This window comes from Schistocerca cancellata, chromosome 2 (genome assembly GCF_023864275.1).
Source record: "Schistocerca cancellata isolate TAMUIC-IGC-003103 chromosome 2, iqSchCanc2.1, whole genome shotgun sequence".
Classification (NCBI taxonomy): domain Eukaryota; kingdom Metazoa; phylum Arthropoda; class Insecta; order Orthoptera; family Acrididae; genus Schistocerca; species Schistocerca cancellata.
In genome coordinates, this window is record NC_064627.1 from 206,240,435 (window position 1) to 206,256,763 (window position 16,329).

Genomic DNA, 16,329 nt, shown 5'->3' on the forward strand with positions numbered 1-16,329 from the left:
AGAAGAATTGTTCAGATGATCTATGTAACAAACAAACTAACTAACTATTATTATAGAGTAGACAGTACACAGGAGATGAGACACATTTACATTGCATCAGGAAAAATGAAATTTCAAAAAGTGGAAAGTCAAGATTGTTATAGATTAACTTTTCAGCCAATGACTCCTTTAGAAAGGAAGCGAGCGTGCATGCACAACGCTCAACCCCCCCTCCCCCCCACACACACACACAAGCAAGCTTACCTCACACACACACACACACACACACACACACATAACCTCCACTTCTGCCTGCTCTGGACAGAATGCAACTGCTTCAAAGGGAACCACCAATCTGGAGTGGGATAGGAAAGAGGAAAGGATAGCAAGGTATGGATCAGAACAAGGCTGCCAGATCCAGTATTGCATGGCTGTGGAGGCGAGAGGGGAGGAGAAATGGGGAGCTGAAAAGGAGACCATGGTTGGATTGTGGTATGAAGAAGAGGCTGGGTTCATGCTGTGATTAGTTTGGCTTTGACTTGAGCGCTTCATGGCAAAGATGTGTTTCCATTGCAGGGATCAGGTGAAGAAGGTCTATGACAAGTCCAGCATGTTTAAATTTAGGTGTAGAGCCGAAGTTGAGGCCTTTATATAGGACAGAATCCTTTTTGGGGCTGAGGAGTCTGGTGAAAAGGGTAACAACAGTGTTCTGGGATTGTTTCATATCTAGATTTAGTGGCGTTGTGTTTGATAATGGTGCCCCAGAGTGGCAGTAGGATGACAGCAGGCAGGATAATTGGTGGAGATGAGGCGCGTAGATTGCTCTTCCAGGTGCCTGAGTGCAAGGAATTCAATTTCAGAGATGTGATGTATATGTTAGAGATTGCACAGTAGCAGTATATTGTGGAGGGAGCAAAGGTGGTTTTGCAAAGCCTGTGTGTGCCCTGATGGTGTGTTTTTGCGAGTTTGTGGGGGACAGGCACTGGGAGAATCTGAAAATGTGCAGGTTATTGTGAAAGGAAGGGTGGGGTTCAAAGAAAGCAATTTTTATGGTTAGGCAAGGAGATTCCATGGCTTAGATAGCATTTAGAGAATAGCATGTGGGACTGGGTTTTAGCTAGGGAAAGGATTACTTTCCTGAACTCCAAAAATATGGAGCAGTAATCCATAGTGGCAGGAGTGGTATGGGGAAACAGGGAATGACATAGGAGAGGGACAGATGAAGGCATCAGGTGGCTGTGAGGGGATCTGGATAACAGAAAGAGATGCATAAAAATATGTATAGATACCGAAAAGTACACACAAATCTGTAACAATACATACAAATATGCAACAAAAAAATACAAAATGCACAAATAAAAACCACTCTGTCTACAGGCCACAAGTGGCCCATTGGAACCATCTGGCCGCCGTGTCATCCTCAGAGGAGGATGTGGAGAGGAGGGGTATGGGGTCAGCACACAGCTCTCCTGGTCATTATGATGGTATTCTTGACCGAAGCCGCTACTATTCGGTCAAGTAGCTCCTCAATTGGCGTCACGAGGCTGAGTGCACCCCGAAAAATGGCAACAGCGCATGGCGGCCTGGATGGTCACCCATCCAAGTGTCGACCACGCCCGACAGCGCTTAACTGCGGTGATCTCACGGGATCCGGTGTAGCCACTGCGGCAAGGCCGTTGCCCAAAATGCACAAATGCATGGGGAAAAAAAGGACAAAACTGATGAGATATTGGAGTATGTTTGTGAGAATGGGAGGGGAATTGGTTAGGTCGAAGTTCACAAGTTCGTGTGGCACAGGTAGGCGCAGAAAATAACACACAAAAATATGCGAGCATGAGGGAGGAAATGTGACCAATAAGAATAATTGTACTTATTGGTGGGAAGAATTTGGGGATTTCGATTCTGCACCAGCGATCCGCATGGTCAAGTAGTGACGTGTTGTGCACAGACGATACTGTCTGTACAGTGTGGCTTGGATATGACAGTGTGTGTGGTTCAGAAGGCCACTACTCATTCTTCACGCTCCATACTGACTTTGTTGTAAGACATAATTACTACTCCTTTGAGGGGAAGGTATACAAACAAATCTGAGGCACAGCGGTGGGCACCTGCAGGGCACGCTCCTGTGCCAAACTGATTATGGGTGATCTAGAGGAAACATTCTTACGTTTCCAAAACCCCAAACTGCTGGTCTGGTTCAGGTACATCAATAACATCTTCACTATCTGCGCTCAGAGCCAAGACACCCTGTCCTCATTCCTTCACAACTTCAACACCTCTCTCCGATCCACTTCATCTGGTCCTCCTCAACCCAATGTATAATCTTCCTTGGCCTTGACCACCTCCTCTCAGATGGCTCTAGCCATGCCTGTGTCCACATTAAACCCACCATCGGCCAGCAGTACCTGCATTTTGATAGCTGTCATACTTTCCACACCAAACAATCGCACCCATACTGTCTGGTCACCCAGGGATGGTGTATCTGCAGTGACAAGAACTGCCTAGCCCAGCTTGCTGAAGATCTCACAAAAGGCTTCACACAGGCACTATCCTAAAGACCTAGTCCGCAAGCAGATTTCCCATGTCCCTTATACACCCCCCATCCTCTCACCACTTCCAAGAACTGGCTACAGAGGAGTGCCCTCCTTGTCGCCACACTGGACTGGAACACCTGAACCACATCCTTCTTGAGGGCTTTGATTAGCTATCACATCCTGACATCATGGTTGTCCTATCAGAGATCCATCCCACTCCTCCTAAAGTGGTATTCCGTCACTCCTTGTCCGTCCTTATACAACTCCAAATCCCAATAACCTGCCACAAGGATCATATTCCTGTGGAAGAAGCACATACAAGACGTGCCCAATCCACCCACCCATCACTTCCTATTCCAGTCCTGTTGTAGGCTTATCCACTCCCATCACAGATGGGCCACCTGTGAAAGCAGTCATGTCATATAACAGCTTTGTTGCAGTCATTGCTTGCCTTTTTATTTTGGTATGACCACTAACCAGCTGTTCACCACGATGAATGGCCACCACCAACTGCGACAAAAGAGCAAAGTGGACCACCCTGTGGCACAACATGCAGCCTAACATTAAAAGCTAATTTCAATGGCTGTCTCACAGCCCGGACCATCTGGATCCTTCCTTTCCATCACCAGCTTTTCTGAAATGCACAGACAGGACTTATCCTTACAACACAGTTACCAGTCTCAAAATCATCTTGGCCTCAACCTACGGTAACCTACAGTCCCCATACTCTACACCTAACAGTTTTCAATCTGTTTGTGAAGCCCAACAGATATTTCTTAGAAATGTGACATGTTTAGTGTAAATAAATAAATAAATAAAAGCTAAAAAGTGAGGAACAAAAGAAGATTGGGGTCTCTGATGGTGTAATATTTAGATATATTCAAAGAAAGCTATGCGAAGGAAGAGATAGAAGCAAAAAGAAATTAAATTTAAGTTGGGAAAATAGAGTGGATGATGTAAGAATAGATGTCAGTCATCTCTGGTGCTAGTTGAGGCCAACATTTATTTGTTTACTGTGTACATTTAGTTTGCTGTCTAGATATTTAAACAGACTGCTGTTAGATACAGCAGTATATACTGCACATAAAACATGTACATAAAATTAAAAATGCATCAGTACGTTTGAAAGCTAAGATCAGTGACAGAAGTCATTACATAACCACTTTTCATGTACCTCGAGCTTTATGGAGGTTTACTGCCAACACAACTACTATCATAATTTATTTCATTGAGATAATCATTAGAATGGTAGAAATCCTAGCTTGTTTTCACATTTGGCTGATTGTTATGTATTAATAACTCTTATGTGACACTTTGTCAGAACTACTTCAAAACATTGGTTTATGCTATATTCTTAATTTACAGCATTTGTGAACTTTAAAATCTTCTTGTTTCAGTGCTGCTTATGATACAGTAACTCAGCAGAATGTGGCAATCAAAAAGCTTAGCCGTCCGTTCCAGAATGTGACTCATGCAAAACGTGCTTATCGAGAGTTTAAGCTCATGAAGCTTGTCAATCACAAAAATGTGAGTTATTTTTTGTTTTTGAATATTTGATTTAATATGATCATCTCTTTAAGTCCTTTTTGAGTGTGAGAAAAATAATGAAACAATGGAAACAGTACCCATTGAGCAGTTTACTATACTCACCGGCAAAAGCTTGAGAACATAACTCTGCAGAGCTTTTAATGAGTGGTAGTACTGTGTAAAAATATCAGATTGTGTTGTGGACATTTGTACATGTTCTGCAAAGATCGTCTGTGTAGGCTTACCATACATTTTTGAGTCCAGCCAAGGACTTATTTTTGAAACTACTTAAAAGTCTTGATAGGTTATTGAAACATCCAATTATATTTATTTAGTTTTATTTTTTACTAGTTGTAACTTTCTGAAGAAACAGTTTCTGTACAATGTAGGCTGAACAACCACTTCCACAAATAGGTCTATCTAAATCGCTTTGAACTTTACTGAATATGTTTTTGTTCCCATTTCGCTTTCGCCTTACGCCAACAGAATTACAGTTAGTGTTGACAGCAGTATAACAAACCATGTTTTATTCAAGTTTGTATTTTTTCACACACTAAAAAGAATTTTTTTAGTCAGCAGTCTTCTGACTGGTTTAATGTGGCCCACCACCAATTTCTCCACTATGACAAATCTCTTCACCTCAGAGTAGCTGTTGAAACCTCTATCCTCTGTTATTTGCGGGATGTATTCCAATGTCTGTCTTCCTGTACAGTTTCCACCAACAATAGCTCCCTCTAGTAGCATGGAAGTTATCCCTAATATCTTAACAGATGTCCTACCATCCTGTCCCTTCATTTTGTCAGTGTTTTCCACAGATTCCTTTCCCTATCAAGTCTGCAAAGAACCTCCTCTTTCCTTACCTTATCAGAAAACCTAATTTTCAACATTCTTCTATAGCATCATATCTCATGTCCTTCGACTTTCTTGTGAACCAGTTTTCCCACAGTATGTATTTCATTACCATTCAGCACTGTGACTCAAATGTACCCCCTTGGAAATTTCTTCCTCAAATTAAGATGTGTGTTTGATGCTAGTAGACTTCTTTTGGATAGGAATATCCACTTGACCAGTGCTAGTCTGTTTTTGATGTCCTTCTCGCTCCGTCCACCATGGGTTATTTTGCTGCCTAGGTAGCAGAATTCCTTAACCTCATCAACTTTATGATCATCCTTCCTGATGCCAAGTGTCTCACTGTTGTTATTTCTGCTACTTCTCGTTACTGTCCTTTTTCTTTGATTTACTCTCAGCCCATGTTATTTACTCATTAGACTGTTCATTCCATTCAGCAGATCCTATAATTCTTCACTTCCACTGAGGATAGCAATGTTATCAGTGAATCTTATCATTGATATCCTTTCACCTTTAATTTTAATTCCACTCTTGAACATTCTTTTATTTCTGTCATGGCTTCTTTGATGTGTAGACTGAACAGTAGGTGTGAAGGACTACATCCGTGTCTTACTTCCTTCTAAATCCTAGTGCTTTGTTTTTTGTGTTCCACTCAAATTGTTGCCTCTTGCACATATTGTATATTACCTGCTTTTCCATATAAATTACAAGTATTTGTCTCAGAATTTCAAACATCTTGCTCCATTTGACATTGTTGAACACTTTTTCCAGGGCCACAAATCTTATGAATGTGTCTTGATTTTTCGTTAGTCTTACTTCCCTTATCAACTGCAATGTCGGAACTTCCTCTCTCGTGCTTTAACATCTCTGAAGACAAGTGGATCATTGTCTAACAGATCCTCAGTTTTCGTTTCCATTCTTCTTTATATTGTTCTTGTCAGCAACTTGGATGCATGAACTGTTAAGCTGGTTCTGCAGCAATCCTCGATCCTGACAGCTCTTGCAAACTTGGGAATTGTGGGATGATGCTTTCCAGAAGTCAGATGATATGTTGCAAGACTCATTCATTCGACACACCAACATGGATAGTCATTTCATTACCACGTAGAAATTCTGATGGAATGGTGTCTGCTTTATTTGATTTTAAATCTTCCATAGCTCTTTTCAATTCTGATTCTAATACTGGACCCCCCTATCTGTTCTATATTGACTCCTGCCTCTTCTATTGCATCATCAAACAGGTCTTCCCCCTCATAGAGGCCTTCATTGTAGGTTTTTCAGCTATTGGCTCTCTCTCTCTCTGCCCTTAGCAGTGGAATTCCCATTGCACTTTTAATGTTGCAACCACGATTTTAATTTCACTGAAAGTTGTTTGACTTTTCTATATGCTGAGTCAGGCCATTTTACAATAATTTCTTTTTCTGTATCTTCACAGTTTTCATGGAGCCTTTTCTGTTTATTTCTGTTTATTTCATTCTAATTGACTTTCATATCTGTATTCCTGAATTTCCATGAACTTTTTGTACTTTTCTTCGTTCATAAATTAACTGAAATATTTCTTCTGTTACCCATGGTTTCTTCACAGTTATCTTTTTTGTACATATGTTTTTCTTGCCAACTTCTGTGATTGCCCTTTGTAGATGTCCATTCCTCTTCAGCTGAATTTCCTATTGAGCTATTCCTTATCACAGTATCTATAGTATCAGAGAAGATACGGAGTCAAAAGCTGAGCAGTTTTACCTGACACTTCATCAAAATTTAAAAGTTTGAGTTGAGTTCCCTTCTTCAGTCGGAAATATCTTACATGAATCAGAACATGTTTTACTTCACTTCTGTTTGAGCTATCCATTGTTACTCTTAATTAGTTAATGTTTTCCAAAGACCATACATATTATCAAATATAAACAGTGAAATGATGATAAAAGTGACTGCCTCAGTTTTGGTTCTACAGATGGAAATTTTGGGTCATATAACTTTTTAACCATTTTATTTGAGCATTATGGTGTTCCAGCACTTCCCAGATTACACTTCCCACGTTTGCTTGTAAAAGAATCTGTTATGTTTGGTGAAGCAATGACATTAATAGCACACCTATGTTCAGTCGTTCTCACTTGGGCTTTAATATCATCCTTTCCTTCTCGTGCAACAGAAAATTCTTTTGTATATAGTGCAATAAAAACATGTTCACTGTTACTGTTATTAAACAATTTCAAACATTTATATTCCTTTTACAGTACACACATGCTTTTTTTGTCTACTGCTAAATGATGAGACAAAAAATGAATATAGATCAAATGACAAGAAACGTGCAGTTGAGTTACTTCACACTTGGAGACAACACAAACACATTCCTCCTGTTGTGTTGCCAAATGACTAACAGTAAGTGAAATGTTGTTGCGTAACTGGTAGTCGCACCTCTTCATTGACGTCAGCACTTGCCCCAATGTTGGGTGAGAGTGCCTTCAAGACAGCATTTAAAAATGTGATGTTGGACAAACAGGTCTTCAAAAAAAATGTCCACGGCGGTCATGAACTTCAAAAACTTCTGATGTTTCTCCAGACAACACTAAAAAACAAGGGTTGTCTGGGCTAATCCCAGACATGTGGTAAGTCTATGTTTGTGGGATATTAAATACAAAAAGGAGAAAAAGCTTGTGTTTATAAGGATATTATCTGTATCATGAAGTTGAGACAGATAACAGTGGTGAGTGTTCTTTCAGTTGTTTGGCTGAAGTGCTGCTGCAACAGTGGCAATCTGGAGAATGTTTGTATTGAGATTTCTGAGTGAGATTAGGAAAAGACGTTATATACAATTTTCATTTAACAGACTTTAAGTAAATTCTTTATTTGTGCCAGCGGTAGTCAGTTTGTGCATTTCAAGCTGTGTTATAGCTTTGAGATTGCTTTAATGAATTTAAGTTGTTTGGATGAAAGGTATTAATTTGTGTTGTAATGAATCTACAGTGGTGCATCATGCATCCACATGCCAACTTTCTAGAACTGCACAAATATTTAGATACATTTGTGGATTGTGAGTTGTAGTATTAACATAAATTTTAATTTTTTAAAGTCTCTTTTCTTACTGTGCTTATAAAAAGTAATTTTTGTGCCTACAGTAAATATTTTCTGTTTATCATTTCTGCATACAGATTATTGGTTTGTTGAATGCATTCACTCCACAAAAGTCATTGGAGGAATTCCAGGATGTATATCTTGTCATGGAACTTATGGATGCCAACTTATGTCAGGTCATCCAGATGGATCTGGATCATGAACGAATGTCTTACCTGTTATATCAGATGTTATGTGGCATCAAGCATCTCCACTCGGCTGGCATCATACACAGGGTTAGTGATGTTCTATTTGCTGCATGTGAAAAGTACTCTCTCTCTCTCTCTCTCTCTCTCTCTCTCTCTCTCTCTCTCTCCTCTCTCTCTCTGTGTGTGTGTGTGTGTGTGTGTGTCTTCATCGCAGCCTATTCTTAATGTGGACACTACACTTGTAACTACTGGACCAGTTAATTGATGTACTATTGTGTTAAATCTGGTACAGGAATGATGTTCGACAATCTTTTAACTTGCGTTTGGTGTATTTTACTAATAAATATGCATGAGTGGTCTTAATTTATTTCTAGATATCTACTATTTGGTTTTTAGTAGTTGCTCAACTATCACAACTGTGTTATATTATTAAGTTTAAATAATATCAGTTCATTCTATATACTTACATTGAATATGGACGATGACTACTCCTCTCTTTTGATCTTTCTCTTTCCCTCCCTTCTCCTTCTAGCACCTCCCCATCTCCCTCCTCCCTCTCTTTTGTGAAAATATACCTAAATTATGTCTGTAACTAGCAAACATCAAGCAGATAGTTAGAAATCAATTGGGAATTTCATTGCAGTGCTCATTCTAATAAAGCTAGGTAATGTTTGGTCATACTTACTGTTTATTTTGAGTTATTAATTCTGATGGCAATCTTTTAAACTTTGCAGACTTCAGTGTGAGAACATTTGAGTATAACAGTACACAAGGAGTATAGACAGAGCTATCACGCTTTTCCATCAAAATTTTTGAGAACAACGTCAGTTTTCTCATAAAAATCACACACACTTCCCCTAAATAGACGTCTGTAAGATAAAACCATTTTGGTCTTCTGGTACTATGCTTCAATGACCAACATAATTTGTACACAGTTTGAACCACTGATCACATAAACCCTTCCACTTTGAAGCAGAAAGTTGGTCTATGTTAAATTTTGAAAATGGTCTATACCTTATATTCCTCTGTAGGTAAATGAAATAATAAATTTTATTTTCAATGTTCTCAGTAGCAGTACTGTCCCTTTTTTATGAATATCTATTCTGCCGATGTTCTCTATTATGCCGTGAAACCTATGTTTATGTAATACCCATTTTCATTAATTTTGTGTGGGTAAAAATTATGATTTTACATAGTTACAAATAAACATCTTAAAAAAGAAAAAAATATTGAAAGGAAATAAAGCAGAGAAGAGGCATGCTTTGTAGTGAACTGGATGATCATTAATTTCAAAATTGTTAGAGGACTGTCTTATATAGATGTCTCTCGGTCGTTTGTGTTACAGTGTGAACTTTGTGATAATTTTGTTAAGTTTGTGTTCCAAAGTCTTTCATTTTGATTTTGTTTGCCTACTTTTTCTTCATCTTAACCATCCCAAAAATCCAAATATCCGTGAGGACATCATATTCTTCCCAATTTTTGCATGGGTATTGCTCTGTTCTACATTACTGGCAACATGAATCTGAAACTTGCTGACTGATTAAAACTGTGTGTCAGACCAAGACTTAAACTTGGGACCTTTGCCTTTCGCAGGCAAGTGCTCATCAACTGAGCTAAGCAAGCAAGACTCACGACCTGCCCCACAGCTTCAATTCTGCCAGTACCTCGTCTCCTACCTTCCAAACTTTGAGTCTCCGTCTAGCATACAGCTTTAAGTTGCCAGGAAGTTTCATGTCAGTGCACACTCTGCTATAGAGTGGAAATTTCATTCTGGAAACATGAATCAGTAAAATAATGAATCTGTAAATAAATTACTATTGAGCATGAATAGCAGATGAATATGTTGTCCATAAGGGACAACATTATGAGGTCTGCAACTGTTGATCAATAAAAATAAAACACTTTCAGTGTCACCACTTGTTTATTTTGCCACCATGTTTCAGTGGTTCACATCATCATCTTCAGGTAGAAAATTGTTCATTTCCATGGCTGATCTTGCTGAAGAGTGCAGGTGTCTTTTCACAGTCACAGCCGAAGGGCAGTGTAGGTTATTTTACATATTTTGCTAATGATGAAAATTGTTGATTTAGAAAAGGCGTTGCAGAGGTCAAAAACCATTAATTTCTGACAGTGCATTGTACTTACTTACATATCTACCTAATATAATAACTGAGTTGTGCACATGTCAGTATTCTGGTGCAACCATTCATATGCTTAAAAAGGCAAATGTGTTTTTGTAGAGACCATTTAATAGTGTATCTCTGTATCCAAAGTAAACAAACATATCTGTAACATGTACAACTTCTTTGAAATGTCAGTGGGAATATACAGGGTGTCCCACTCAAACCTCCCTAATTTCAAGGACCCAGGAGAGAAAAACTACAGTTGACATGACAATGAAAAATGCACCACATTAATGAGCACCTCAAAGAATTTATATTCCCACATCAGAAGTGCCAAGTATTGTCACCAGAGTGCAGCATGATCGCATGAAGTGAAAATGACGACTCCACAGCAGTGCATGCAAACAGTAGAGTGATTTGCAGAAACAAAATTGTCATTACTGTGCAAAGAAATTATTGTCGTGTGTATGAATGTGATCCACCTTATGTAAAAACAATTAAGGGATGGTATAGGAAGTTTCTGGCAACAGGAAGTGTTCTGAAACATTCTGACAGTGCACGTTACAGAGTTTCAGAAGAGGCAGTGGAGGACATCAGACAAACGGTTCTCAGAAGCCCACATAAGTCAATTCGTCAAGCATCTAGGCAGCTTGATGTACCTCAATCAACATTGCACCATGTGGTTCACCAGCGTCTTCATATGTGTGCTTACAAAATGCAAATTCTGCAACATCTGACGCCTAACGACAAACCAAGCTGACAAGAATTTGCTGCAGATATGCTGCAGCCTATTGATATGGGTGCCAGCTTCCTGGAAAGATGTTTCTTCTCAGATGAGGCAACCTTTCATCTATCAGGCAGGGTTAATAGGCATAATGTTCGGATTCTGGGTTCACAAAATTCGCACGTTGTCATTGAACATGTTTGTGATAGCCCTAAACTGAATGTCTGGTGCGGGCTAATGTACGACAGGATTGTTGGACCGTTCTTCTTTGCAGAACAAACAGTGAATGGGTCAGTGTAACTCGACATGTCAGAGCAGTTTGTGTACCCTTAAATGCAAGACTTGCAACCCAACATCATTTTTCAACAAGATGAAGCTCCACCACATTTGTCAACGGCTGTTTGCAAGTTCCTGGATAGGAATCCTTGGATCAGACGTGGAGGACCCATTGCCTGGCCACCACGTTCACCTGACATTGTGCCGCTTGATTTCTTCATGTGGGGATTCGTGAAGGATTGTGTGTATGTGACCAAAGTGGATGATATTCCTATTTTGCAACATAGTATCACTAATGCGATTGCAACAATAACAGAGAAAATGTTACAAAGAACTTGGCAGGAAATTGAATATAGACTCGATGTTCTTCGTGCTACAAATAGTTCACATGTAGAGGTGTATTGATGATAAATAAATAAAATATTTGAGATGCTCTATGATTTTTCACTGTTGTATCTACTGTGATATTTTTTCCTGGGTCTTTGAAATCCGGGAGGTTTGAGTGGGACACTCTGTAATGAGCAGTGGAGAAGACATACATCAGGCAACGCTATGCAGAACTTTTACATCTCTATTGTCCCTATAAGTATGATTCACTGTCAGATATTCAGGTTTTGTGAACCCTAAAGTGCGTTTTCGAAATCAACCGTTTTTCTCATTAGCAAAGGATGCTAAATAACCTACACCGCCCTTGGTCTGCGACTGTGAAAAAATGTCTATATTCTTCACCAACACCAGCAACGTAAATAAACAATTCGTCATCTGAAGATTGATGGTGTGAACCATCAAAACACATAGTGGCAAAATAAAAAAGTGACTGATGCAGAAGCTGTTTTATTTGTATGAATAGCAGACATTATGACTTTCAGATAATACCATGTTTCCTAGGACTGTGATTGTAATTCAGATGCAATAAGCAGTACTCAAGTATGTTCTTTTTTTAATTTCATAGATAATTTTATATTTTCTTGCTTTATATCAAAATTTTAATTGTAACACAAATTTATGATTGAAAGAAAGAGAAAGTGACGGGAGATTGAAAGTGTCATAAAACAATTTCCTTGGCAAATAACTGACAGACTTCTTATTTTTGCAGGATCTTAAACCAAGCAACATTGTTGTTAAATCAGACTGCACACTTAAAATTTTAGATTTTGGTTTAGCGAGAACAGCGGGGACAACTTTCATGATGACACCATATGTTGTGACACGGTACTACAGAGCTCCCGAGGTGAGTCCTAAATGCATTCTCTCTCTCTCTCTCTCTCTCTCTCTCTCCCCTCTCCCCCCCGCCCTTATGCTCCCCCCTGCTCCTTCTCCACCCTCCTTGCATGAATGTGGATGTAGCTGAGTCTTCCTCTTCATAATAATTTTGTACACTTTTGATTATAATAATGATTTTCACAACAGGTAATCCTTGGAATGGGTTACAAGGAGAATGTTGACATCTGGTCTGTTGGCTGCATCATGGGAGAAATGATCCGTGGAGGTGTTCTGTTTCCAGGCACTGATCACATTGACCAGTGGAATAAAATCATAGGTATGATAACTCACTTTAAGATAAGTTAGGCTGGGAAATTAAGATGAAATTATTTCACTTGGTTAAAATATCATTTAATTATTACAATGTGACCAGAGTAGAGGATCCTGGAGGGAGCAACATTGATTGCCATTAATAAACTGTTCCATGTGTCCTGTCACGTTCATAATTGGAACTGCAATGGGTTAACTTTATTCAGAGTATGGGAGATATCAGATAGGTTTGTCGTCTTTCTGTGCTTGTACAAGTTGCCTTTATGAGCTCTCTTCTAATTTTATGTAATTAGGGTTTTGGGGAAGATAGTTTAATTTTCTATATGTTTCACTCCACATCTTCTAGAAATTTCAGTTGTTGATATTGACAACACTAGAGAGCAGGTAGTAGCTCATTTGTCTAATGAGTAAACAAGTATGTTTTTTTTAAGAAACTTTCTTGGATCTCCATTTTAATGGTTAAGTGTGAACATGGAAAAATTTAATCATAATGGTCAGAGAGGGATTTGAACCGTACCCAACTGGAATGTGACTCCACACTTCAGACACCTGTGCAGTCTCGCTAAGTATTGTGGATTTTGGACTATCGGCATATTTTGTAATGTTTTAACAATTAAACTCATTTGATGTGGTGGTTTTATTATTTTTTTTTTATACAACTAACCTAAATTATGGACAATTAATCCAAACTAATATTTTGTGTTTGGTCTGAAATTTGTTTAGGCTTTCATACCAATAGGGACTGGTTAAAGCTTATTTGGGTGCAGTTCTGAGGAAAATTTTGTGTTTCTTTTTTAATCCTTCATCTAGTCATTATGGTTCAAAATTATATCAGAACCACCCATACATACTCAAAACACAAGATAAATTAGATCTTTGACATGATACATAATGGAAAGAGTAAAGGTAGTAACTCACCATTTAGTTGAGCTATTAACTTGTTGATGGGCATATAAACAAGACATTGCTACACAAACATTCCTACATTTTTGGGACAATGTTCTTCTTCAGAGATAACTTCAAAATAAATGTACACATATAAAAATACACACAAATACACTTGCATGGATACGGTGTATCAACAGCGCAGCTTGATTAGGGTTAAGGGGTTGTATTGTGCAGAGTCGATGAGGTGAGAAAGTAAGAGGGGAGAGGCAGGGAAGGTTTGAAGGGAAGATTAGCTGATGGCTGAGAGGGAAAGATAGCAAGCACACAAGAGCAGTTGTTTGTTACCCAGGAGAATTACATGCCATAGAAGCTTTTATTGCAAGTAAGTAGGGACATCGGTCATCTGTAAGTCATCGTTCATTCTGAAGATATACCCACAGAGCAAACAATCATTTTTAAACTTTGCTGCTTTTGTTCCAATGTACAGTGCAACTTATTGCCAAATATAAAACTTACCTCCCCATCAACTAATAAATTCACCAAAATCTCTCTCAATATTCTATTCTTTATCTTCAGATTGAACAGTGATCAGTTGACTGACATGGATTTTAAGCTTTGTAGAACTGAAAGAATCAACATTCAGGGGTGCTAAAAATGTAAGGACCACCTAACTATAACATTATTTAGAATAAATGTTAGTAATTCGGATTAATCTTTCACTTCCTTTGTGTTGTGTGCTGTTATGAAACATTGTGACGTGTTTAACAATATACAATAATGGGAGTTGCACATTAGGCTGCAGAATGAAAGATTCATTCTGAAAGAAAATACCCCGTTGACTCTGGTTAAGTCATTTCTCCATGATATACTCTCTTCCAGAAAGGTGTACAGGAGAGCAATGTGGATAACTGTTGAAGCCTTGAAGGCAGATCATTATTTCTAGCTGTGTAGTTGGGTCATGAGCAATTCTGTGGTAACTTTGTTTGTAAGAGGCTACAAAAGGCAGAGGTCTGGATTTACTTCCCAGTCTGACAAACACCTTTAATCTGTCAGAAAATTTCACTAAAGTAACAGGGCTTAATTTAGACAGTGACAGAACCATGAGAATAGAAAGGACCCAGGAACAAGATGCGAAGGTATTGTCAAAATGTCCAGTAAAAGATCATGAGCACTTGAAAGGCAAATTGTTGTTACTCATACACCATCTGTGTTGCCTAATATTCAAACTGAATGAGAGAGACTGATGTTACATACAGTATCATCTAGTTGAAAAGAAAGAGATGTTGGTGTGTGAGCTTATACAGGGTGAGTCAAGAAAGACTTTACAGGTTTGTAATTATATACAAATTTATTGAGATAACTTATAGAATCGGTAGATGTGTCATTTTGTAGCAGACAGCTTCAAGTCTGATTCACATAGTGCATCAGCACCCCATTTGACCTGCAGGAGTGCCAGTATAGTGCACATTTAAAATGGTTACCATATTTTCTGTGGTTTGGAGCGTGCACACTGTGTGTTTTGATTTCATGAACTTTTAATACCACAGATCAATCAAGATGATCGTGATGTGATGGTTCACTACCAGCAATATGGTTCACCAACTCATTTCCTCATGGAAGTTCGAGGTTTCCTCAATAATCATTTCCCTGGTTGGTGGATTGGCTGTGAAGGGCCAATTGCATGGCCACCTTGCTCCCTACAGTTGATGCTGCTGGGTTTCTTTCTCTGGGGGTTCATTAAGGACCATGTGTGTGTTCCTCCTCTACCAAACAATTTAACAAATGTGAAAAATTGAATCTGTGCTGTATGTGTGAATTGCATTTGTGTGTGTGTGTGTGTGTGTGTGTGTGTGTGTGTGTGTGTGTGTGTGTGAATGTTGTCTGTTTTCAACAATGGCATTGTTGGCCGAAAGCTCACTTTGTGGTAGTCTATTTTTAGTGTGCATCTGCAATTCAGCATCTCCGCTATGTGGTGAGTAGCAACTATCCATTTCATAATATTGTTACGTTCCATACTGGGTTTTTCATTGTTTAATCTGTGCTGCTGTTGCACAAGTTACACCCTCTTTGCTGCAACGAGTGTGGGAAGAAATTGATTATCGTGGGATGGTTGCTGCAGCACAAATGGTAGTTACACAAATCAAAGTGACGATTGACACACCATGTGAAACTTGGGGCTGTTTGCTATGAAGTGACACATATACCAATTCTTTAATTTATCTCAATTTCTATATCATTCCAGAGTTGTAAAATCCTTTTTGACTCACACTGTTTAATGTTATTTTAGGGGATGGTTGAATAGTTATAGTGAAGGAATCAGTTACAAGTCATGCCTTGAGGAAAGTGTAAAATAGTGATACACATGTAATCAGTTCTGATTAACATAGAATTCACTGTATGTATATTGCATATAGGTTTTTCTGATTGTTATTTCCGTAAATGTTGCAAATAGGTTTTCAGGATCGTGTGTGTGTGTGTGTGTGTGTGTGTGTGTGTGTGTGTGTAAAATTATTGATGTGGTATTCGAATACCGTATTTACTCGAATCTAAGCCGCACTCGAATCTAAGCCGCACCTGAAAAATGAGACTCGAAATCAAGGGAAAAAAAATTTCCTTAATCTAAGCTGCGCCTGAAA

General features: G+C 38.7%; 1 protein-coding gene across 6 annotated transcripts in view; it reads left to right on the plus strand.

Annotated features, from left to right (window-relative positions):
- Window positions 1-16,329, plus strand: part of LOC126161534 (stress-activated protein kinase JNK) — a 566,777-nt gene that overhangs the window by 490,542 nt on the left and 59,906 nt on the right. For all 6 annotated transcript variants that reach the window (XM_049917454.1, XM_049917457.1, XM_049917458.1 and 3 more), the window contains 4 exons: window positions 3,911-4,040; window positions 8,039-8,236; window positions 12,369-12,503; window positions 12,683-12,812. In XM_049917454.1, the coding sequence (XP_049773411.1) occupies window positions 3,911-4,040; window positions 8,039-8,236; window positions 12,369-12,503; window positions 12,683-12,812 (593 nt within the window). The remainder of the gene's footprint in view (window positions 1-3,910; window positions 4,041-8,038; window positions 8,237-12,368; window positions 12,504-12,682; window positions 12,813-16,329) is intronic.